Raw genomic sequence first — 26,480 nt, forward strand, 5'->3', positions numbered from 1 at the left:
CCTGTTGCCCAATTCCCATTGAATTTAATTCAATAAAATCTTTGTGAAATGGAAAAAAAACAATCAATTCGAAACAATTCAGTCTCTCCCGGTCCAATATCCTACAATATCCTATAAAATATGAGACGTGTTTGTGTGAGGGTAAGGGTTCTCATGCTTGTCAGAAGAAACATTTACAAAGGAATTTGGTTCATAAATACACATGTATAAGTTATTCAGTTTCTTGATTTCTTTTGATAAAGTGAGATGAGAACGAGGTGATGTAGTCGTGCTGCAAAAAAACAAAACACAAAATGAAATGAAAGATAACGATTACAAAAAAGAATAAGAAATGTTTTTGATTGATAAGTGTGGTCTGACTCATTAGTAGCATATGCATCTAGACAGAATTGGGAAAAAAATCAAATAAGATGCAATGGGGGATACCGGAACCGGCAAGGAAGAAGAAAATTCTTCGATGATACCTTGATGTTCACAATAAATTACACTATCAACCGTCATATTTTGAAACATTCTTAGCTAGTGTTGTTTTTCTCATTCGTCGATATCTTTCGGGGAAATCTCCATATTGGGAGTCATTTAAAAAAGAACTGACAAAATCATTACTGTTGTTTAAGCATGCATAGCAAACATGAATGCCATACAAAGAGCTAAAACGTCAGTAAAAAGAGTTGCATTTATTGACAATATTTGACAACTATCAGTCAGTATATTACACATATATCTGTTAATATAGTTTTGTCTTTTCTTATGTGCTTTTATGTTTGTTGATACTAGAGCTTGTTTTCGTTTTCTTGAGAGGTTCTTTGACACTGGTTATTGTTGCATAATGTATTGTGATAGTATTACTATACAAAAGGGTATGTTCTATTAAAAGGGAGATACTAACAGGTTGTTGTGTGTATAATCAATGTCCAGGGTCCCGGTTGATCACTACACTGTTCGTCCTATCTCCGTTTGCGTTATCTCGAAAGGTAAATATATTCACGCCATGTGATAGGGAATATCATAGCGAATAGGTTACGACGTCACACAACTATATTAAAGATAATGTGAGGAGGAGACATGTAAACACACAAACGATGGGTAGATCTAACCAGCCGTCACAGACTTTCCACTGGAATCATATAATCTTAATACAGTTGTCTTTTCTACTTATTCAGGTAAAAAAAAAATTATTATTATTATTATTAAATGTTTCAAAAATGACGATATTATCTTTAATTGAGTGTCATCTACAAAATACCGCTACATGATATCCAACTGTTTGTATTTCAGGTTTTTGTTTTATTGTTATCACTGTTTCCCAAGTTTAATGCAGTTTCGAAAAGATAGAAATATTGGAGTGTCCTTTACGGCGAACTGACAGCCATATCATTTTCATTCGGATATTGTACATATGTATCTCATATCTACATCTAAGTACACAACTTTATCACCTCTGTCTGGTAGCGTTTAAGGCAGTATAATAACATGACTAATGATGCACAAACTTATATTAGGTATAGCAATATCCAAGAGCTTTGAAAGGTTCATGAGACCGCGTGACCCGTCTAGTTTAGAAAACCACTTTCTACATAACTTATTGTTACAGGTTTGGTGCAGGACAGACATTGGAAAGGTAATTATTTCACTTTATCTTCTCCAATCAAACACAATTTCCCTAATTATCATATTTTATAACTTTTAGTATATAATTTAAACCTTTTTTATATTTCGTTAATCTAAAGATGTTCGATGTAGTTCAGCTCAACAAAACGGAGTATAGGTACTTTGTTATAGAGTTAAAGTCTTAAGACGGTTTCTGAATTGGTTTTGGACATCTTTATGGCACTCAAATTGAAATTTTTGCATTGAATACAGAAGGTGCCGAGGAATAAAAATAAATTCAGCGGGGAAAATTATAATTTTTTAGCGATTTGTTTTAATTGATCTGCTTAAGATATTCCGTCATTGGCGTGGCGTAGCTACCATTGATGCAGTTTGTTTGTTTGTGTTTTACGGCCCATCGACAACTAGGGTGATTTAGGGCCAAACAATATACTTTTGTTTTGATTTTTTACGTTAAAATCAGATAAAATTGGTAATTTTAAAAGCATTCATATTGTATATTTAGTCATTATGGTAAAATGTTGGTTAAAAATGGTAATATATATATATACGAATAGATTATGTGATATATATAGAACGTCAAAGAGAGTAAGGTAAAAGATATCAAAGTCTACAGAATAGATCGATTTCTTTCAAGTAGCTAAATATTGTTTTCCAATCCACGGAATTGAAAAGGGTTTTCATATCCGGGACTCGAAAGTCTTTATCACGAATGTGTTTGAAATCGGAACATTCTATTAAAAATGCTCCACTGTGAATTAAGCGTCAAATGCATGACATATTGGTGGATCTTCTCGTTTTAAAAGGAACGAACGAGTAGGATATGTGTGCCAGGTAAGGAGCCGAAGGAGGACTATTTCCTCTCTACGATCCTTCCGACTTGGAGTGGATGTTTTATGTTTCGGTTGTACTATATAAAGTTTGTTGCTCGTCTCGAGAGACCAGCGCTGCTGCCATTTACTCTGAATGGCAGTGCAAATCACAGGTTTGAAATCTGTATATGGTATGTTGATCTTCGTTTGTTGCAGATTTAAAGCATGTTTTTCTTGGCGGTCAACAAGTTCGTTGCCTTTAATTCCGACATGGCTCGGAATCCAAAGTAATTTTATTTTGCATTTTTTTAAGATACGAGATATTCGAAGAACACGGTTTTGTATGAGTATATTTTTAGGATCTCGTAGTTGTTAACTCTGAAGCCATTGATGCAGAAAAATACCAAGCAAAACATAAAAAAAATAAAGATAAAAAAGTTGAAAGTGATAAGACAATGTTAGAGCTTGTGCCAAAGTCTGCATTTAGAAATTCAAGAAGAAATAAGCTCATTGAAATCTTATACAGTCGGTCCTTACATGACCGCAGCTGTTAATTGAATGATAACCAAAATAAACAAATAAAAATCAAATCATGTTAGCAGTCAAATATTGTTTGTTTATTTTTTCATATCTTTGATCATGGATTACTACGCCGTTGAGGAGAAACAAATCGAGTTAAATCATCAACAGGGAATTAGTCTTTGTCATTCCAGGGATTCGTTTCTGAGAGGAGGTGGTAAAACCCCCGGACCACCCTTAGTAATACTTCAGTCAGTCTACCTACGACACTGTCTGACCTATGTAGTTATTAGTGGTATTATATACATGTATGTGAGTTCCACATTTTCAGACACATTCTTCCAAGGCGCTGGTTATAGTAAATTTGGAGAAATACGAAGATAAAGCCAATACCAAATGTGACAGTGGTGGGATTTTTTCGGACTCGAGATGTGATGTCTATATGCAGCTTTGCACAACGTCCAAGTAAGTATCCTGCTAAAACGTGTCGATGCCTGAAGGGTTTCAATTGGCTTGACGTTAATGAAACGAGTTATTGTATCTTAATTTAGTGATTTCAAGAAATGTTTTTTATATATTTATTCATGTACTTGTCAACATTTACCCTCTGAGCGAACGGTTGAATATATATTTCAATGACTTTTGGGACTTTGTTATTTTAATCCTGGACTCGTGCTTTTTCTGTCGGACTCCAAAACGTTTGAAATGGATTCTGAACTCAAATGAGAAATCTTACACAAATTAATGTATTTCTGTTAACAGTAGTTGGTATCTCATGTCTTTTGTACAATCCTTTTACCATTTTTTGTGATAATAGTTGTGTAAAAGGAACGGGTCGGTGTGGCTTTCAAGTGGTCTTTAATACTGTCTCTGTCGCTCATTTGAGGGAGGGAGCATACTCCTTTGGCTCAGGAGATAGAGCCATGGCTTACTACACCGGGGATCCCGATTCAATTAATGTCGGGGGCACTCGGCAGGAATGTGTTTTCCCTGTTACATTGGCGCCTAAATCTATCCACGGTGGTGGTATTGAAAACCTCGCTTTGAAGAAATACAAGGGGAATAGTGGCTCGTACATAATATTGTTGATTGATATGTTGTGAGCCTCATATTGAAGGATTTGAATTTTGCCGGACATATTGTATTATTTTTCAACATAATCTCCTTCAGTATTTATACCCATTTCCAGCAGTGTTTTCTTGGCCTTTCAGAAAGTCATTGACTAAGGGTTATGGATGTCTTAAATAGCTGTTTTGGAAGTATATGAAAGTCTGATGGAGCGAGGTCAGGTGAATAAGGCGGATGCTCAATCAATGTAAAGCCATAATCGTGAATGGCAGCCATGGCAATGACAGACGCTTTCGCCCTTATCCTAACCCTAACCGATTTTTGTTCATTTTGCAAAAGCCGCTTGTAATGTTTACTTTAAAATAGTAGGACTTAAAAAGAACATCCTTGAGTACCTCCTTCAATACGAGGCTCACAACATATCAATCAACCCTTGTAGTGTAAAATACAATGTCTGTCAATCAGCAGACAGAACATGCTTCTTTGGCTCAGCAGGTTGAACCGTGACTTATCCCGCCGGAAACCCGGGTTCTATTCCTGTCGAGGCACTGGGGTTGAGTGTATTTTCCCTGTTCTTTCAAAGTTATTTGTGTTTACTATTTTAGTAAATGCACAAGGAAGGAATCTAGCAGTAGGATTGACGATACCACTGGTTTCCTATTCAAGGATCAACCAAAGACACAGCAGTATAACCCGTCCTATTGGTACTTCGACAGATGGAACGGGGTAAGAATGAGGGGTTTTGATATATACTATGTACACGAAGTGTGATATTGACATTCTTAAGACAGCTCCAAGTAATCATTTTTCGATATTGGATTATGTATAACCTGTCTTAAACAAACCAATGTGTTATGTTTATAACAAAACATATTTATAATGTTCATCAATCGTCATTGATAATTTATGATGTACGCTACTTAAAGTTTAATATGTTTGAAGGATATGGAAAATGCACTTATCTATAAAGTCTGCAATGGTAGAAAGTTGACAATCAATGTGATGTAATTACATTTGTATATGTACTGTCGTAATTATGGTTTATATGTTACAATGTCTACAAAAGAATTGAGATTTTGCTATTGGTATACTTTATCGATAACCATCTATTATCCCATTGCAGACTTTCTTTCTCTCCATGGACCTCGTGGATTACGATTCTATAGGAAATGACGACACATTTGGAAACGTACGCTACAACCTCCAAGGCAATGTAGGAACGAGTAAAACTGTCACTGAGCATGCAAAGGGCAACAGTAATTTAAGGTAGCATCTAAACTCTATATCATATGTGATGTAATTTACTTCTGTAATGTATTTCTTGTTATCACATCTATAAATGTTAAATACATTATAAATGTGAACACTGTATAAGGTAGGGTTATGGGATTCGGTTTAAATATTAAAGTTTTCCGGGTAAAAATAGTTGCATGTAGCCAATTGGTCACTATATGCTTTATTTGGCAAGATGAAATAGTCATTGGAGTGAATTTTGATTGTAATATACAGTATGCTAATACATATTTTAATGGGTTTTTTTTCATCTAGAATCATTCTGTACGGGTTACATAATAAATGTTTACTGATGAGTCAGAAAACTCAAAGTTAATAAACTAGTTTAAAAGTTTTAACATTTATGTCATCTATTACATGTAAGTTGAATTTTATGAAGCTCTATATCCACTAAGTATACTATTTTAAAAGAAAAATAATATCACACCAAATAAAATTATATCACAGTAGTATTTCAGTGTTTTCGTTAAGGTAAGAATGTCCTTATATTTGCTCCAGGTTAACATTTGAAATAGCTGTAAAGTGTTTACCTCGTTATTATGGCCCCACCTGTACTACGTTCTGTGAGGAAAACTCTCGCACAACATGCAGTGTTAACGGGACAAAAGTCTGCCAGCAGGGTAGGTATCCTTGATCATAGATTTAATTTCTTCTGAATAGATTCATAGAAATATTAACTTAATGTTAGAAAACTGACATTAGGAATCTCGATCTCCATAAATTATCTAGTGTTGGTTCAATTCCCTTTTTCACAGGGTCTTTATTTTAGTTATTAGGGTTCGAGATAACGACTGTATTCGAAAAGAGATAATGATTCGGTCTTGAACTTCGCAATAAACTTTGCGAAAATATTAATATATATTTCTAATTGCAATGCTGTATTAAGTAATATGTGTGGTCCTATCGAATGTTCAATGAAACATATACATTTGTAGCTTTCAATATAATACTTTCAGGATTCACAGGATTGGACTGTGATATTGACATAGACGACTGTAAACCTGGTGTATGTAAACATGGAAATTGTACGGATCTCGTCAATACTTATCAATGTACATGTACCGCCGGCTACACAGGACAGCATTGTACTACAAGCGTATACTGTAACCCTAATCCATGTCACCATGGCAACTGCACAGGCGGAGTAAATGGTTACAGCTGCAGTTGTGATCGGGAATTTACAGGAGCGAAATGTGATGCAAAAATAATCCACTGTATACCTAGCCCCTGTCACCATGGTAACTGTACGGACAGAATCAATGGATACAGTTGTAGCTGTGAAGTAGGGTTTACTGGCACGAACTGTGAAACCGATATAAATGACTGTATCCCTAACCCCTGTGTCAATGGTAACTGCACTGACGGTATCAATAAATACAGTTGTAGCTGTGCTTCCGGATTTACAGACATGCAATGTGAAACCAATATAAACGACTGTATCCCTAACCCCTGTGACCATGGTCACTGCACTGATGGTATCAATACATACAGTTGTAGTTGTGATCTTGGTTTTACAGGCATGAATTGTGATACTATTATTAAAAATTGTATACCTCAATCATGCAACCATGGTTACTGCACTGAAGAAGAAAATGGATTTAGTTGTTTTTGCGAAGAAGGTTTTACTGGAAAGCAATGTGATACTCCTATGGATCACTGCCAGCCAAATCCATGTAAAAACGGAAATTGTACAGCAAATGGAAGGAAGCCAAAATGTGAATGTATTCCTGGATATAGTGGGGACTTTTGTGAAATAAAGATCGAATATTGTTATTTAGACGCTTGTATTCATGGGTATTGCATAGATGTTGTGAATGGTTATCGTTGCGAATGCAGCCCTGGTTATTCCGGAGAAAGCTGTGATGAAGATATAGACGAATGTAAGGAGGGAGTTTGTGAAAATGGAAACTGTACGGATAAAGTGAATGGCTTTGTTTGTCACTGTAACGAAGGATTTACCGGGCAATATTGTGATGTCAATGTAAACGACTGTATCCCTAACCCCTGTGACCATGGCAACTGTACTGACAGAATCCATGGCTACAATTGTAGTTGTGATTCAGGATTTACAGGCACGAAATGTGATACAAATATCAATGACTGTATCCCTAACCCCTGTGACCATGGTAACTGCACTGACAGAATCAATGGCTACATTTGTAGTTGTGATTCGGGATTTACAGGCGTGAAATGTGACAAAAATATAAACGACTGTGTCCCAAACCCTTGTGACAATGGTAATTGCATTGACGGTATTAATAAATATAGTTGTAATTGCAATACAGGTTTTACAGGCATTAAATGTGACATCAATATTAACGATTGTATCCCTAACCCCTGTGACCATGGTAACTGCACTGACAGAATCAATGGATACAATTGTAGTTGTGATTCAGGATTTACAGGCACGAAATGTGATACAAATATCAATGACTGTATCCCTAACCCCTGCATCCATGGTGACTGCACTGACAGTATCAATGGATACAGTTGTACTTGTGATTCAGGATTTACAGACCAGAAATGTGATTCCAAAATAAACCATTGTATCCCTAACCCCTGTCACTATGGTAACTGTTCTGACATAATCGATGGATATAGTTGTAGCTGTGAAGAAGGGTTTACAGGCACAAAATGTGACAACATAATAGACGACTGTATACCTAATCCCTGTATCCATGGATCCTGTACAGAGTTGATAGATGGGTTTCTTTGTTTTTGTGAAGCAGGGTTTACAGGTAAACTTTGTGAAACCTTTGTAGATCATTGTCACCCTAAAAATCCTTGTAAAAATGGAAATTGTACAAATCATGGAAATAAGCAAAAATGTGAATGTTTATCTGGATTTCGTGGAGAGTTTTGTGAAATAAATATCGATGACTGTTATCTTGAAGCTTGTTATCACGGAAATTGCATAGATCTCGTGAATGGTTATCGTTGCGAATGCAGCCCTGGTTATTCCGGAGGAAGCTGTGATGAAGATATCAATGAATGTGAGGAGGTATTTTGTGAAAATGGAAACTGTACGGATAAAGTGAATGCCTTTGTTTGTCACTGTAACGAAGGATTTACCGGGAAATATTGTGACACCAATATAAACGACTGTATCCCTAACCAGTGTGACCATGGTAACTGTACTGACGGTATACATGGATACAACTGTAGCTGTGAAGCAGGATTTACAGGCACAAACTGTGATATATACATAAACGACTGTATCCCTAACCCATGCGACCATGGCAACTGTACTGACGGCATCAATGGGTTTAATTGTGAATGCGAGGAAGATTTTACAGGCAAACAGTGTGAAACTTTTATAGATTATTGCATTCCAAGTCCGTGTAAAAATGGAAATTGTACTAGAAATGGGACTAAACCAAAATGTGAATGTGTTCTTGGATTTACTGGAGAATTCTGTGAGATAAATATAGAAAACTGCTATTTTGGTGCTTGTATGAATGGATATTGCAAAGATCTTGTAAATGATTATCGCTGTGATTGCGACCCTGGTTATACCGGAAGAACATGTGATACTGATATTAACGAATGTGCATCAAATCCGTGTCACCATGGAATCTGTACTGACGGCATCAATCAGTTCAGCTGTTCGTGCAAGATAGGCTTTACCGGAAGGCAATGTGAAACCATTGTAAATGGGTGTAGTCCTAACCCTTGCTATAATGGCAATTGTACGCAGGAGCCAGACGACTTAAGGTGCAATTGTAATGCTGGATTCACAGGCACGCAGTGTGATACAAGAATAGATGGTTGTAGTGCAGAACCCTGCAAAAACGGGACCTGTACTGACAATGTTGGTGAATTTTCCTGTACTTGCGACCCTGGATTTACGGGGCAATTCTGTGATCAGAATGTCGATGACTGTTTATCAATTGATTGTCATAATGGTGATTGTATAGATCTCGTAAATGGTTATCAATGTAATTGTAACCCAGGGTACACTGGAAAGAATTGCTCACTAGATATAAACGAATGTGAGTCTGGGCTATGTGATAAAGGAAACTGTACGGATAAGGTAAATGGATTTGTTTGTAACTGTATAGAAGGATTTACTGGACAATTTTGTGAGTTTAATATAAACGACTGTTATCTTGCTGCTTGTGTTAAGGGTTTATGTAGAGATCTTATTAATGATTACCGTTGTGACTGCGACCCTGGATATACTGGGAAAAGATGCGACAATGATATCAACGAATGCGCGTCAAACCCTTGTCAACATGGAAACTGTACCGATGGCATCAATATGTTCACCTGTGTTTGTGATTTTGGATACACAGGGACAATATGTGAAATTGCGATCAAAGAGTGCGATTCAAATCCTTGTCACCACGGCAATTGTGTTGATCATGTCAATGGCTATAGTTGCATATGCGATTCTGGATATGCAGGAATACATTGTGACAGTGCCAAGTTCTTACCAACTCCCACTTCTAGCAGCGGTAAGCCGATATTGACCTCATACTCGACGGGAGAGCCATACACGGTTCACATGTCACATAGTCTACTTACGAGTTTTCAAACAGGAAGTCCTATAACTGTTTCACAGCCTTTGTCCACTAACCGTCTGCCAGACGTATTCAAGAGTACAACAGTCATCGTACAGATAGCAACGGCGTCGGGATATGTTTCTACGGAAACAGGTAAGTGTTAAATGCCATGCTGAAATATTCTATTGAGTAAAACTATATAGTCAAAAATACAGGTCGGAATCAAAACACACGAATATATACCTCATTGTCTAAAGACGGCACAGAGTGTCAACACATGGAATTCTATTAAAAAAATATACCAAAGCTTCAGCAAACAAGGAAAACTTTGTCAACACACTCTTACCTGCACTGCATCACAGTGTCAGCAGCAGACGACAAATCATATAATTTAAAGTCAAAGTAAACACGAAAAATTTACCATAGCATTAGTAAATAGGCCTCTCCTTAAGTTTACGAAGGGAATGTTTTCTCTTTACGTCGGGATACCAAGCTAAACAAGAGGAATATATATCAGTATAAGAATCTGCGGACGACATAATTATAGATGGATATCATAGTTGGCGTATATTTTTCACAGTTTTATTGACAAAAGCATACAAATATTAGTGGGGTATAATAATAAACTTTAACTATACTTCTAACTTCTAATCAAGCAGCAGATACACTGATGAGTGTGTTCCCAACTCGAACTGAAGCGGTGATCATGACTACAACAAGCGGGTCCCGAAGTCACGTCACACAGTCGTCCAATGGTAGGTAACTCCGTTTCTTCCAGCGTAACTGTGGTAACGACATTTTGGATGTTTCTGAATGTCAGTGGTGAAGCTGAATTAATAGCAAATATGAATGCAATCTATGTAAAGGATATGTGGGCTGGAATATGTGTTTAAGTAGACTCTGATATTGAAAATAAAAATTTTGAGTAGTTTTATGGACAATGCTTTCTACTTTGAAATCGGTAGAATTGGTACTTTATCTTAACAGTATTTAAGAAAAAAGCAGATAAACAGCTTATCTTTATCTTTGACTCATTATTAATTTCTTCAATCGCAGTTTTGCCTATAAGCATTCGACCAACCAGCGCCAATGCAGTAGCAGTTCAACGAGTCTTGTTACGCCATTTCCGACGAATATGTCATCATCTTAATTCAGATGTCAATGTATATCACATGATGTATGATTATGATTGAATATACGTTATTCTTTCAGAGCATACATCAATCACTTCGGTCAGTGTCCAGTTGCTAGGTGATGTATCGGATGACAAGGTTAAAGTGGAGGATCGTCTGCAAAATCTTTTGGAATTGTCACAGGTCACCTCATTGACAGTCGAGGTGTCTACAGAAATCAAGGAGAATAATGGGTAGGCTAACCACTGCACTGTTTTAACAACTGAAAACTTATCCGAAAAATACATTTTTACGATTAAATCAAAATGATGTTTTTGAAATATTGCTACTAAATCTCACATATAATCATCTCAACAAACAGGAGGATATGATTGAAGTAGCCTTCCTGGGTACTACCATGGCGTTACTGGAGGGTCCATGATAACAAATTGCGTTATCATGTCTAGGAAAGTTTCATGTGTTTCTGATCAAAATTATCAGAAAATATTTTATTATTATTATTGACATTCCGATACCTACACACATAATCGATAGGTTTCTAATACAAAGTATCAATTGACATTCTGTGTCTTACACAAAATATCAATTTGTGCTGTGCTTCTCACGAAAGTTACCTGATTTATTTTGGGAACTAACCTTTTAAGTAACTCGATTGTTTGTAATACTGTCATGGTAGTTCAGATTTAAGTGGTCCAAAGAAGTACCTTTGACTAAGCAGTTTTTAAAAAACTTTCCATTGTTGAGCAGTCATTGTATAGAGGAATTGTGGAAACTAGAACATATAACGTTTAACAAAATAGGTATCCAGAGCTTTTCGACGGAATTGACAAAAATGCTAAACAGCCAAAAATGTGAAAATTATGCTGAGAATAAATATTCGTTTTTATTCTCTTTCCAGACAAGCCGTTACCAACATGACAATTACAGTGACATCGAAGAGTCCTCCGGTATCCCAAGCAACCCTGGATATAGCCTTCCACAAGGCCTTGTCTTCATTACATATACAGAAATATCACAAGACTTGGAACAAGAACGCTGCTTCTTCTCCTACCAAAGTAAGTCTGAAACAGTGAGGGCCACAAACACAAGCTAGACTGATCCCCGAACTCAGCTTTGCTTCTCTCCGCCAAGGCTGCGCTGTTTAAAGATATTTAGTTAGTGAACAGTTATCTTTGGTAATATTCTTTTTCCGGCTATGCGATTCAGTTATATCCATGGCTCCTTAATCAATTAAGTGCTACTGTAAAGAGTTTGAAATTGCGATTTGCTACGGACAGTAAATTTAAAACAAGCAACGTATATATGGGTGCAAAAACAATATTCTAAAACGGGGATTAGCCAGGACAATACTTAATATGGTTGCTTGCTACTAGTCCTTGTATAATGCAGTGAAGACCTTGCGAAAAAAGATGGGGAAATGCATCAAGATACCTACCGTTATTTTTCCACGTATATCTGCAATACTGAGACCATCTACCATGAATCGTATATCTTTCTGCCTCAAAAAAGTGGTAACCAATTCCACATACGCCTATGTTATTTAATGGATAAATCTAAAACAGTGAGACATATAAAGAATTTAACTATTTGAATGATAGTCCAGAATGGATTTTATGTGTATTTTGTATTGTAGTTCATAACAGGACATTGAAATAATTTGAGATTATGGAAAGTTTAAATCGTCCTGTCTGTCTGACAAGTATTCAAACATGTCACCTATCCTGTAATTTTTCAGTCCTTGGTTGGTAGCCATGTCGCTGTAGTGACCGCGATAGTTGCGGTAGCTGTTGTTCTCCTTAGCATCATTTCAGTTGTAATTGGGATAAAGAGAAGGTATGTATTATTTTTTTAACTAGATAGGATAGTTGGTAGCGTTAAATTCTTGTTTTATAATGTAAGGTGTTTGGTGTATTATTTGTTTGTACGTGATATGTCATTATATTGCTGTTAGTACGTGTTTATCAAATTAATGATACATTCATTCCTACAATTTGTTCTGAAATAATCATACGGATTATACCTAGTTTCTTAGAGAAAGTTATATTTTCCGTCACGCAATGCATATCTAAATGAAATCTAAATAATCTAATTTATTTAATTTGAAAAAAAAACTAGTCATTATTTTATGAAATTGGGTTTTTTTCTTTCAAAAGAATTATAAATAAGTTAGAAAATAGCAGTAATGATATTTTTAAATTACTAATGCCCATTTATTTTGATTTGTTTCAGGCAAAAACTTGGAAAACGTAAGACCCCGTATTTAGATGAAGTTTTATCAGAATCTGACGGTGTGCACCTGGAGCCGATCAATGAAGATGATCAGGCAGTGTTTGATAACCCCGGCTATAGTAAGGAAAGAAGTGCTAGTGAACATCTGTAGTATCAGTATTGTATTAGTAAGGGAAGAAGTGCTAATGAACATGTATAGTTATAGTAGTAGTAAGGAACATTTGCTAGTGACCATCTATAGCTGTAAGGAAATTAAGGAGGACTCTCAACAGTGATTGACAGAGGACAGATATTCTAATATTGTTTTGATGTGATGAATATGTGTATACCTGAATTGATTGCACGGGTTTCTGTATACGATAATACGTGAATAGGTGCCCGGATATAAATAAAGATGAATACGACTAATGTATATGGTAAATATAAACTATGTACTCTAATTGAATTATTGACTATATATATTGTTTACACACGATTTCATATTTATTTCATTTTTTACAAAAAACTCGATTGAAACTATATAGTGTGTTACTACAGTTGTACAACATAATATGTATGTATGTATGTATGTATGTATGTATGTATGTATGTATGTATGCATGTATGTAAAAGATTGCATATTTTTAATCCCCTGCCGTTTGAAAGACGGTGGGACTTTAGATTTACCCCCGTCCGTCCGTCTTTCTGTCAGTCTGTCCGTCTTTCTGTCTGTCTGTCTGTCACGCAACAGTTGTCCGGACAACTTCTAAAGTACTATTCCGATTTTAACTAAACTTGGTATACATGATAGTATAACATGTAGTTGTGCATCCCACATTTTTTCCCGAAAAACTATTTTTCAAAATGGCTGCCGGCATCTCCTTGGTTGAGGCTTGTCCAGACCACTCCTCCTAAAATACTATAACATTATGCGGAGTAAAAATTCCGAAATGCGAGTAAAAATGGCTATATCTCGTCACCTGGCGAGTAAAATGTCACTTTCTTTCGAACTTAGAGCTTGTCCGGGGCATAACTTCCGTGTTATTTCACCTACGTTTAACCAACTAGGTATACTTGTGTATTTTTTTTTTTATTTTTTTTTTAATATTTGTTGTCTGCAACCTGAAATATTCGTCCTGTTGTTCTGTTGGGAAAACTAGTTTGATATATCTATTGAAGTTCTGTCGAAAATAAATGGGAAATAAATAGGTGCACTCCTAGGTCAGGCATGGGACTTTGTATTGCTGTTGCAATACTATCCATCCTTGTTGTTATAGTGTGATTTTAGCGATCACGTGAAAATAAATGATAAAGTAAAAGTTTTCTTATAGTAATCTTGAAGAGGTCCCCTTTATTTGGGTTTATGGATATATTCAATGGACCGCATTATCTTGTAAAGAATGAAACGCGTTGAGAAAATCTTAAATTTAAAAACCACTAGAGAGTTGCCATGTTGTGTTGAAAATCTAGTCATATTCTTTATTTCATTCAATCTGAATTAACAGATTAAAAAAGACCAATAAGATAAACATGATTGATTATTTTGAAAATGACCGCCATTCCAATTATGATTGCCCACATGACTTCACACACCGGAGTTATCTTTGATCCACTGTCGGAAGTGAGTGATCCGTGTGTACACTGACGGATATCCAGCAGGACATCCTATTATACCAAATGATGTCACTCCGACTAAGGTGTCCCCACAGGTTAAAGGTCCGCCACTGTCACCCTGATCGTGGAAATAAATCATAGTTTACGAGTTATTTGCTTTGTTAACTTACAATAAACGTACTCCTAACTATATGTAGTTGCATGTTATATCAAACATTTATTTTATATGAAATAAGTACTGCAACAAACACCAGCGTTACACAAGTACGATAGCAGCTACCTATTTTATACAGATTTAAGGTCAAACTATTAACACCGATATCACTATGTCAATCCAAATCTTATTTTTATTTATTGAAGTAATATCGTCTTCAAATCGAGAAACTGTTAAAACAAAACAGTTGGCAACGTTAATGTATAAAGTTAATGAAATGATAATCATTGTTTTATTTCATTAAGTGAAATACCATATTATCCCCTTGAAATGTACCCTATTTATATACGTAAATAGTTACTGTTCTAGTGCTTAATTTCAGTACAAATTGTGATTAAAATTATTGTTATTACTTATGTTTGCATAACTATAAAATCGGTACCTCATTGTAAGTTATTAGAAAAGCACTTGATGTACCATTGGCATTGTCAGTTTATTATGCCCTTAATGTCTTCGAGCTAAATCAGATTTTTGATTAATTAGAAACAATACTTCAATATATTTCCCTTTAACATTTTTTCCCTTTAATTCGCTTGAAAAGACGTGTTATTATTTTTTATTATTTCGTTTGATTAATTTATTTGATGTGTATAAACATGCATAATGCAATCCAATTCATTAGTATACATGATAAAGTGTGTAAACACATGCAACAGAGTCAATTGTATATAAAGTAGTTCATGAGTATACTTGATTATAGATGTATCCAGCCAATCAGTAAGCTTGTTTAAGTGTATAGTTGATTAGTATAATTGTTCAGATGTATACTTGTCTATAGAATTATTCAGTCTATTAGTATACTCGTTAAGGTGTAAACTTGTCTATAGAAAACTTCAGTCTATTAGTATACTAGGTAATGTGTTACTTTCCTATAGAATAATTCGGTCCGCTGGTATACTTGTTAATGTGTATCAATGTATAAAGATAAGACTAATCACGTGTATTCCTATGTACACACTATCATGCAGGTATACTTACATTACAGGATGAGGAATCGTCTGATATAACACAGACATGTCCGTCGTTAATTATTCCATCACCAAACTCTTCAAATGCCCTCTCACACCATTTCTCCTTCATCACAGTCATTTCAGCCTGTTGCAGGACGTCAGGAATAACTGTTCAAAGACACACTTGTTAATAAAATCTTAAAATGTTAATTTCGTAACATATTCACTATATGTCACATAATAAATAAACCATCTTGCTACAGCTGATCCCTCATTGTATGACTGGGTCCTAAAATTTATTCCTTGAATGTACCGCGAATGTCGTCTATGAAGCAGAAGATGTTTACTATTCTGGAACACCTGTTCCTATATTCATGAAACCACTGTCATGCACAAGCTTGAAATCTGTGCCCAAGTCATGGAATAACAGTTCTAAAGAAAATCCTACCCATCGATAATGATATCTTACCTCAGGTCTTTCCTCAAACTAAAGAAAAAGAATATCAATCGAGACATAAGATAAATATTTGAGTCTGAGCACAATATTGAGAATAAGTAAGGTTTCATGAAGCGCTCCCTGGTAATATTCTCCTAGTTATTTTTTCCGAAACATTCCATGTAAATTTGTAGTTTTGCTAATGGGATTTTGAGTTTGAATTATGGTTTCGTTATTATGTCGGTTTTCGTAAATTGTTTCATTCATGCTTAAAATATGGAAAATAAACAAAAAAAATACCCTTAACAAATCATCAACTTTCATAAAGGATTTTTTTATTAGCCACATGACCTAACCTATCCCGCTATATAAGATAAATGAATACCAGTAAAATTCATGCAGTATATTCAGCATAGCATAGTTTACTGTAATCGCTAAAACTGACCACAATCGCATTCTCTTATATTCTGAACGGTCCCCTGTCAATGAACAGGCTTCCAAAAAATCCAGATATGTGCCAACCAAATCTGGGGCGACGACCATTGTATGATCATTGGAGTTTTCAACTTTCAGTGGACATCTATATATTTCGCACAACAATGTGAATACCCCGAGTTACTGTGCCTTCGTTTAATTGTAGAGTTATCAATTTTACTATTTGTTAGGAAGGAAGAAAATAACTACCTTGTCCGTATACTGAATACCCCCAGCCCGTATATGCTAACTGTATCAGATGAGATGTCGTATAGCTCATGTTGTAAAGTAGATATGTGGTGTTGAAACAAATCCTTGTACTCCTTAGTCCTTGTAGTTAAAGTTGACCTAATTATTACTTTGACCTTGACTTGAACTAGTTCTGTCATCCAACATCAGATAAGATGACCAGACAGTCACAATGAATATAAAAGTGCTGCATCAGCACTAAACCATCAACTGGTTCCATGACTTAGTCATGATTCTCAAAACCAGAAGAGTGAAATAAAGTTCAATAATAATAAGTAGGGAACGCATCCTAAAACAAAGTAATACATTACATAAATATACCTAACTGACTCGCACAATCGTTCACCCTTCTAAGTTGGAATGAGATGTGATGGACATTTATTTTAGAAACTTTATCATTACCCCTAGAATATTGGAGTCTTAAACAGTAAATAAGTGTATATACATGAACCAGTTACTACTACTAATGTATTTAGCTTAACTGACTGTTACAAACATCTATATGAGATGATAACTGAACACCATGTTAATAATTTATCATTCCTGGATTACACACATAACTTAGCAATTACATTATCAAGTGAAACAGCTGTATATGTATCCATTAGAGATTTAAAACCTAAACTTCCCTAAGATCACTTCCTCATAAAAACACTCTCAGTACAAACTCATATTCACTGGAAACATATAAAAGTATTACTTAGGCCTATCTCCTACCCTGTTTAACATAATGCATATTACATACATTTATCTTACTCTTTATAATAATACCGGACCTAGTAACAATCAAACTCTCCAACTAATACTGCCAAGCACTTTTAGATCAGTAACCATTGACCGGTAATAAAAATAAGCTACGTGTACAGTTAAATAATAGCCACCCATCTAACCCCACTGTGATGCGTATAATGTGTCAACATATCTAAGTAAACTTTACCTTTAACCCAAAATAACTACTAAAAAGTCCCAAAAATACCACAAATTATCTGTATCCGTAACGCTAATACCACTCCCAACATTCACAAGACAAAGGGCAAGCCGCATCGGGACTAGGCATTCACCAAGTTACACGTTGGATGGTACATACAAAACACACATACAACACACATATCTTCTAGTCAACAGCTAAAAGCCAAGTCGGAAGAAATCATGGAACGCGGTTGGTTCTCTCGTGATACTGTTCTACCGTCGGTTTTTCCGTTGGAATCCCGAGATATAATTACCACGATAATACTAAACAATTAATAAATCATGTTGCTCACACTTCCATTAATAATATCTTTAGAATTAGTAAAGCAGTTGAAAATACCGCTGTATTATTGATACTAAAAATACCTTCCACAAGTGTCCACAAAATCCTAAACGTTACTTCTGGTCTGAACATCAAGCATGCCGAAGTATAAACATCGTCGATAAAACACTGACGAATTTCAAGCATTTCTTCGATTACAGCAGATAACAACTATCATGAACTATTCACACATCCTCCAGAAGGATTAAGGTATACAAATTACGTGAGAATTACTGCTAAAACTTATATTTACAAGTATAAAGGTAAATAACATTGGGTCACACTACTGATGTGTCGCAATATTCATAACGATATAGTAGCAACACCAGGAAAAGATGCCCCTTCATATGCTACAGTGAAAAGGTGGGTGGTGGAATTTCAGCGCGGCCGACAGAGCCTTGAGGATGACCCCTGTCGTAGAAGGCCCGTCAATGTAGCAACCCAAGAAATTGGGAAAAAGTTGATGACATTGGTCAAAGAAAGATATATAGCCAGAAGAGTTGGCATTTCACAGGAAAGAGTACATTCCATTCTCATTGAGAATCTTGCATTAAAGAAACATTTTGGCCCGATGGGTACCAAGTCTTCTGACAGCTGAACAGAAGCACACCAGACACACATTATCGCGTGCTAATCTTAACCTTTTTGAGGAAGATCCTTCAAAGATTTGTCACTATGGATGAAACATGGTTCCATCATTTTACCCCAGAGGCCAAACAACAATCTAACCAATAGAAGCACCCTGGCTTTCCCCCGCCAAAGAAGGCAAAGACTGTTCCATAAGCTGGGATGGTTTTAGCCTCGGTTTTCTCGGATGCAGATGGCATTCTGTTGATAGATTATCTCCAAAAGGGACAAACAATCAAAGGCACATACTATGCTTCACTTCTGAGGCAGTTACGGGAAAACATTAAACTCAAACGCCGCGGAAAGCTCACTAAAAGTGTTTTATTCCATCAGGAGAATGCTTTTTTCACAAGTCTATCATTGCCATGGAATCATTCACTTTAAATTGATTGAGCATCCGCATTATTCACCTGATCTTGCTCCATCAGAATTTTTATCTATTTCCCAAACTTCCAATGATGACGTCATGCATGCAGTGGATTAGCCAAGAAAAGGCAAAATCAAAATCCTTCAATATGAGGCTTACACATCAACCAGTCCTCGTATGTTACAGTTCGGCGTCGTTATGTTTAAATGAATTATGACCCTTGCCTGTGGTATTCATATTTCACATAATAAGATTACATATTTTACAAATATATAACCATAAACAATAGTCGCTCATCTAAAATAGATAATATAATTTCCTTCATTACAAACTATTTTTTGTCTCGTAGTGATTCTACTCACAGAATTCAGTTGATACGTTGAGATAATTTGAACTCGGTACATTTGTAGGTAAAGAAGTAATGGAATAAATATGTTCCCCAACGAGTGACGGCTTTTTAACATACCATCTTGTACACTTGTTGTGATTCTTTTTTTCTTTTTTTAACATCTCGTCAAACTATTTTTCGAACTTGGTGTCAATAGGATCAAGATAAAGACGAAACATTCTTCAGAGTAGATAAAATCTTTAATCATCTCGGGCACTACATAAGACAAAGCTAGCACGCTTCACATTGGTCATTAGTCTATTTAAGGTGACAGTGTAGTCATCGAAACGTCACACTCTGAAATTTCATATTGGTTGTGTCATTTAACTTCTATCATATTTACTATACCAACCTGAAGAAAATGTTCAACAATATTGAATCCTATTATCTAATTATGGTCCAATTGCGCTTCCCCAACCAGATTTTGTCATTGTTTTCGACGTTTGTTTTCTTTTAATTGCATATTTCGCTTCAAAGGTATCAACACTTTAGGTTTTGACTGATGGCAGTATTTCCTTTAAAATTCTTTGTTGCCATTCGGGAATGTAACAAAATTTCTTATTCTAAAATGACTAATAAAACCCATTCTTAAATGGAGAAAAAAAAACCCATTGAAATAGTACATAAAATATAATGAATCACAACATATTAGATAGCTACCAAATTATTAATTTGTTTTGGCAATATGTTTGGACAAGACTGAAATTATACAATAATTGTATATAATGATGTTATTGCATGTCGCCGATTCTTTGCTGACTCATCAATTTAAAAAAAAAACGTTCCTGCACATCATCTTCTACATTAACACAAACGTACGATGGCCGATAGCGGCCGACAAAACACTCCTATAAGTAAAAAGTGTTCCGTCTGACACTTTGTCAATTCACTAGGAGACAGTTTACACATTTTGTAAAAAAAAGTGAACTGTCATGACACTTTGTCAATTCATGCGGGCAGTTTACATTTTTACTTTCACAAAATAAACAGAGGAGAGGAGGTAGTTACAGTTAAGGTGGGCTGGGTGGGGGTATAGAATTATATTACGAGACTCCAGAGCTGAGAACAATGCCTTACGTGCGATAAGTGATAAAGGCAAATATACACATACGACATAGCCGCCACATAGAGAAGTTATGGAAAATTCCGTATGAAAGAATTATAGTTATTTGAAGACAATATTATTATCATTAAAACATAATTAAAAAGATTTTACTTTCTTTCACAAAATAATCATCTGGGACAGTTAAGGTGGGCGGGGCGGAGGGGTGTGTGTGTGGGGGGGGGGGGGGGGGGGGGAGTTGTAAGATTATATTACGAGGAAAATACACCGCTAGGTGTGTTGTTCTCATGCACTCTGTTGACCTTTGCGTATCTTAGATTTTTACGGTATTGGCTCGTGGATAACTATATCTTAAACCTATTTAACTGTTTAAAGACATATTTACGGTATAAACTCGTGCACAGCTATATCTTAAACCAATATCACTGTTTATGAGAAGAACTCGCCGTTTAATGAGTATGATATCTACAGTTATTGGCGATTTAAAGTATATATACCAAACTTGCAGAAATGCTTCTCAATAATTACGGATGACAATGATATGGTATGGCATACACCCTCAATTGCATGGAGTTATAGCATATAATATACTCTTAAGCTGATTTACGATTCGTTATATATAACCTATTCAACAGTTATTATGATAACTAAGGATAACATGTAAACAAATGGTGTAGGTAAAATCCGTCAACTGTTTATTCGAATACAGTAAAATCGATATAAATTGCAATAGGGTCTTAAATGAGTTTTTCTTACTTGTGAAATTTTTTGGAACGGGTCTAAAAATGTTTTTTTTTTTTTTTTTTTTTTTGAGTTTGCGAGCAATGGAGAGCAAATACTTAGAGACGGGTTTTAAAGTCAAAATACGGAGGTCAATATCAAACAGACCACCTTTTTGTTTCGATTGTCAATTCATGACGTCACAACATTGTCCATATTATGACGTCAAAATCGATTTATGACTGGCGCAGCCAATGAAAAACTCCAATGTATATCACACTAGTGACATATGTCAAAAACATTACATGAGCGATTTCACCGGAAAATAGACCGATTACGTGATGAGTAATATAGATAAACTTATACGAAAATGTTACAGTTTATAATACGAGTATAACTGATATACAATACCTGTAATACACCAATAATAGATTCAGGGGGAAATCTTTTTAATCATGTTTTAATGATAATATCATTGTTTTCAAATAACTATAATTCTTTCATATGGAATTTTCCGTATCTTCTCTATTTGGCGGCTATGTCGTATGTGTATATTTGCCTTTATCACTTATTGCACGTAAGGCATTGTTCTCAGCTCTGGAGTCTCGTAATATAATCCTATACCCCCACCCAGTCCACCTTAACTGTAACTACCTCCTCTCCTCTGTTTATTTTGTGAAAGTAAAAATGTAAACTGCCCGCATGAATTGACAAAGTGTCATGACAGTTCACTTTTTTTACAAAATGTGTAAACTGTCTCCTAGTGAATTGACAAAATGTCAGACAGAACACTTTTAACTTATAGGAGTGTGTTGTCGGCCGCTATCGGCCATCGTACAAACGACATCAACCTTTTCCAATGTCAAATCACAATTTCACAAATGAGGGTCCCAAAATGATAAGTGAAATGAATAATATAAACATCACATTGGAAGCAAAAGTAACCTGTTTTGATACTTGACAACTATAATAAATGAAGATTATACTGCCGCGTGATACAATCTGTGTATTCTGGTTTCAGTGAAGTATTACTATAAATCGGCAAAAGTTCCAGCCTATCACAAGGAAACTTCACACAAACATACCGCAACCTCTCAAAACCCTGGATACAGCAGTTAATGATAAGTTTTACAATAATTTTACTTAATAATGTAATTGTGCGTCGGCGCTTCTTTACTGCACATTATGCTCTACATCAACACAACCGATATCAGCATCAGTTGAAAATGTCAAATCACAAGTTCAAAAATGAAAGTCACAATTTTTTACGTGATATGAATGTTATAGATACTATCCTTGACACAGCAGTAACATATATGATATCTGAAGGTTATGCAGCCGTGTGGTGCTATCTTGTTACCCTGGATGCAGAAGTAACACGCCTTGATACTTGATACCTGAAGGTCATTTTGGCGTGTAACGCCCTCTGGTTACCCTGTACATTGTTTGTATTTAGCAGTAACATGCCTTGATACTTGATACCTGAATCATTTTGGCGTGTAACGTCTTCTGTCTGTATTTAGTAGTAGCATGCCTTGATACTTTATGAATCTAATAAATGAAGGTTCTCCTGTGTGACGTCATCTGTTTGACACCATCAGATTACTTGGTACTTGATATCTGTAATTACTGAAGGTTATGATGCCGTGTGACGCCATCTGTTTACCTTGGATACAGTAGTAGCATACCTAATTACTTGATTACTGTAATAAGTGAAGGTTATGTTGCCTGTTGCCGTGTGACGCCATATGGTTACCCTGGATACAACAGTTACATGCATTGATACTAGAAAAATGCAACAACTGTGGGTGATACTGCCACTAGATGTTTTTTCGTGAAGTTAAATGGATAGGGAGTATATTTTAACAAGATTTGAAACCCTGTTACGGACGGAATCTTCCATTTAATGTTCCGTTGGATCTGACTTAAGCAATTAAAACAAACAAACAACAACAGCAGTGTCTTTGTATAGTAAAGAGGCAATAGGTAGGTTAATGTAATGTTTAAAATATTTCTTTTGATCCGAAAAATGTCTTTTATCTGATATTGGCTGGTTCATGGAGAATATGATGCAATGTAAGGGAAATGACTCTTATTAAACTACCAAATCATACCAGTTTAACTTTAATATCCTTAACTTTTCAGAAGGAATATTTCTTCAACACAATCTTGTTGATATAGCATGGAGGCACTTGTGTTCCTTTGGCGTTTACACATCCATGAGTTCTAAATGGAGCACTGAAAGAGTACTTTTCCATATATAATCAATAAATGTAGTGTTATTTTTTAACTAATTGCTATGATTGTGCTTTTATTCTTTCTGCGAAACAGGTACAGTTTTTATTGAATCCGTAAAATAGATTTCTGTTTCGAACTGCATACTGCCTACATTTCGTAATAACCAAGATAAGTGATCTCATAAAAACACGCCTGTGATATCACCCATTTTCATTTACGTACTATATCCAGCTGAATGCATAGGCATCACCTGGAGCCATTCAATTAGTAACCAGTAGTTGTCGAAATACGCAAAATCATAGATTAATTGGACAGTTACAGGTAATGTATTGGACGGTTTCACATACCTTACTGCACATCTAAAGGTAAAATTTTACCATATCTATGTATACATTTCCAAAAACTTAGATACATATTTCCGGCATTAGTTGTAGATTCTTTGGATTCCGAAGTTTGGCAATAACATTTTCATGTTGCAGTTAAAATCATACCCTTTTCCCAACCCTTATGTAGGCACAATTTCTTTCTGATAATATTCTTTCGGATATTCATGTATAATATAAATATATATATGAAATGAATGGGGTGTTTAAATATTGCTTTTTCACGCTTCAATTATGTGATTTTGGTTCATTACATTATCTCAAAGATATATGTATAATCCTTGAATTATGCTTTATTCAGTTTCTTCAATAAAGCAATTACATTATTTGAATTTAATCAATTTCAATATTGGATGATTGTGCACCAAATGTATTGTACATGGATTGAGTTAGGAGCACACACTCACTGCCGGAAAACTAAATTATATTTGGGCACATTCTTCACACCTATTGTACATGCACTTGTGCAAAGGATGCAAAATTATGCAACAGGACATCACTGTCCTATATTGTATCAATTTCGTAAATGATTATGCATATTCAAGAGGTATTGAAACAGTCCAATATTAACACAAAGAGGGTGTTTTAAGTAAGATATAAACCTAAAACTGCCTATTATGTAAAATATTGGACAGTCGGAGGCACGTAACATAATAGACCGTTTTCGGGTAGTATTTTATACGTATAAGGTAAAGTGTATTGTCACCTACATCTTTGCTACTTCGTTCTATAAGATATTACACTAGCATACGATTACCATCTGATACCCTAACACAAAAGATAAAGACTATAAAGATATAGACGTGCCGGAATGAGGCTTTCCTGTATCATATTCTTGTGAGTAGATAACTTGTGTTAGAGTTATCAAGTAGCAAGGCATGCTACTGCTAAATACAGACAGAAGGCGTTACACGCCAAAATGACCTTCAGGAATCAAGTATCAAGGCATGTTACTGCTACATACAGGGTAACCAGAAGGTTTTTCTTCTTTTTGAGGACTTTAGTTATTCAATGTGATCAGTACGTTACACACGTTGTAAGTTGAACCTCAGAAGTTTTGGTCTGCTCATTGTTCACGAGAACGTGTCTTGGAGCACACAGTTGAACTATATACTAAGAAGTGAGTACCAAATCGATAGCAATGAGTACTCAATAAGTCATCGGTACAGTCAGTACAGTCAGTATTCTGTAAAATGAGCGCTTGATAAAAGTGGACATTCGGTAGAAGAGAGTGCTTAGTCGGTCAATGATTATTGAACTCTGTGATACCTTTGTAGTTTTGCCCAGTTTTATCATCAAATTTGATTTCCTGATTTATCTCCAGACAGGGAAGAATGATTTCATTTGTCAGGGAGCGCTCAGTAATTTATGTAAGGTTATATTTTGTTCTATTATATTGTTCCCTATTATTTGATTTCCTGATTTATCTCCAGGGAGGGAAGAATGATTTCATTTGTCAGGGAGCGCTCAGTAATTTATGTAAGGTTATATTCTGTTCTATTATATAGTTCCCTATTAGGATATAATTGTAGTTAGAATTACTCTGAGAATCTGAACAATCACTGAGATATTATTACTGTATAGAATAGTTTGTACTTGTCATTACATGAACACATGCATTCAGTTAGGCACGCTGTTTATTACAGTATATATTTGCACTGAGGGTTTAGAATAATACTAAAAACATGTTAGTTAATATTGATCATCAGTAGTGCCTAATACGGACCCTATTACCGTCACATTAGTGGACATATATAGTTATTATATTAGTAAGGAATGAGGTGCTAGTGAACATCGATAGTTATAGTAGCAGTGAGGAAGATGCTCTAGTTAACATCTATAGCTGTAAGGAAATCAAAGACGTCTCTTAACGCTGAAAGATTGTGTGGAGCATCATAGATGTCCTATACTCTCATATTGTTTTGATGTGATGAGATTTACACGGTGTGTACACGAATGATTTTCACATTTTTGTGTATAAGATTATATTTGAATGGTTATGTGAATCTAATACAGGTGTTTAAGATGAATATGATACATGCAAAAAATGTACACGAGTTGAATATATTAACAATTTATCCTGTTTACATACTCTGTAAAACTGTTATAAAACAATTATTGTATGTATGTATGTATGTATGTATGTATGTATGTGTGTGTGTGTGTGTGTGTGTGTGTGTGCGTGCGTGCGTGCGTGCGTGCGTGCGTGCGTGCGTGCGTATGTATGTATGTATGTATGTATGTATGTATGTATGTATGTATGTATGTATGTATGCATGCATGCATGGATGGATGGATGGATTGACGCACGCACGCA

General features: G+C 35.4%; 1 protein-coding gene across 2 annotated transcripts; it reads left to right on the forward strand.

Moving 5' to 3' along the window:
- Window positions 1–1,065: 1,065 nt before the first annotated feature.
- Window positions 1,066–14,955, forward strand: LOC117333011 (fibropellin-1-like). Of its 2 annotated transcripts, none has more exons than XM_033892123.1 (12): window positions 1,066–1,163; window positions 1,595–1,621; window positions 3,274–3,407; window positions 4,616–4,736; window positions 5,134–5,276; window positions 5,802–5,923; window positions 6,260–9,961; window positions 10,468–10,563; window positions 11,021–11,174; window positions 11,840–11,996; window positions 12,677–12,774; window positions 13,171–14,955. In XM_033892123.1, the coding sequence occupies exons 1-12, from the start codon at window positions 1,083–1,085 to the stop codon at window positions 13,319–13,321; spliced, it is 4,986 nt and encodes a 1,661-aa protein (XP_033748014.1). In that variant the 5' UTR covers window positions 1,066–1,082; the 3' UTR covers window positions 13,322–14,955. The 2 variants fall into 2 exon arrangements, with proteins under 2 accessions (XP_033748014.1, XP_033748023.1); XM_033892132.1 differs by having other exon boundaries at window positions 10,471–10,563.
- Window positions 14,956–26,480: the final 11,525 nt, after the last annotated feature.

Source organism: Pecten maximus, chromosome 1, assembly GCF_902652985.1.
Source record: "Pecten maximus chromosome 1, xPecMax1.1, whole genome shotgun sequence".
Lineage (NCBI taxonomy): Eukaryota > Metazoa > Mollusca > Bivalvia > Pectinida > Pectinidae > Pecten > Pecten maximus.

Excerpts from the sequence above, each read along its gene's own strand:
- LOC117333011 (XM_033892123.1), top strand. The coding sequence starts at position 1,083 with ATGGGTAGATCTAACCAGCCGTCACAGACTTTCCACTGGAATCATATA. Across the intron at positions 1,164-1,594 it reads TGTCTTTTCTACTTATTCAG|GTTTGGTGCAGGACAGACAT; the intron begins GTAAAAAAAAAA and ends TTATTGTTACAG. Across the intron at positions 12,775-13,170 it reads GTAATTGGGATAAAGAGAAG|GCAAAAACTTGGAAAACGTA; the intron begins GTATGTATTATT and ends GATTTGTTTCAG.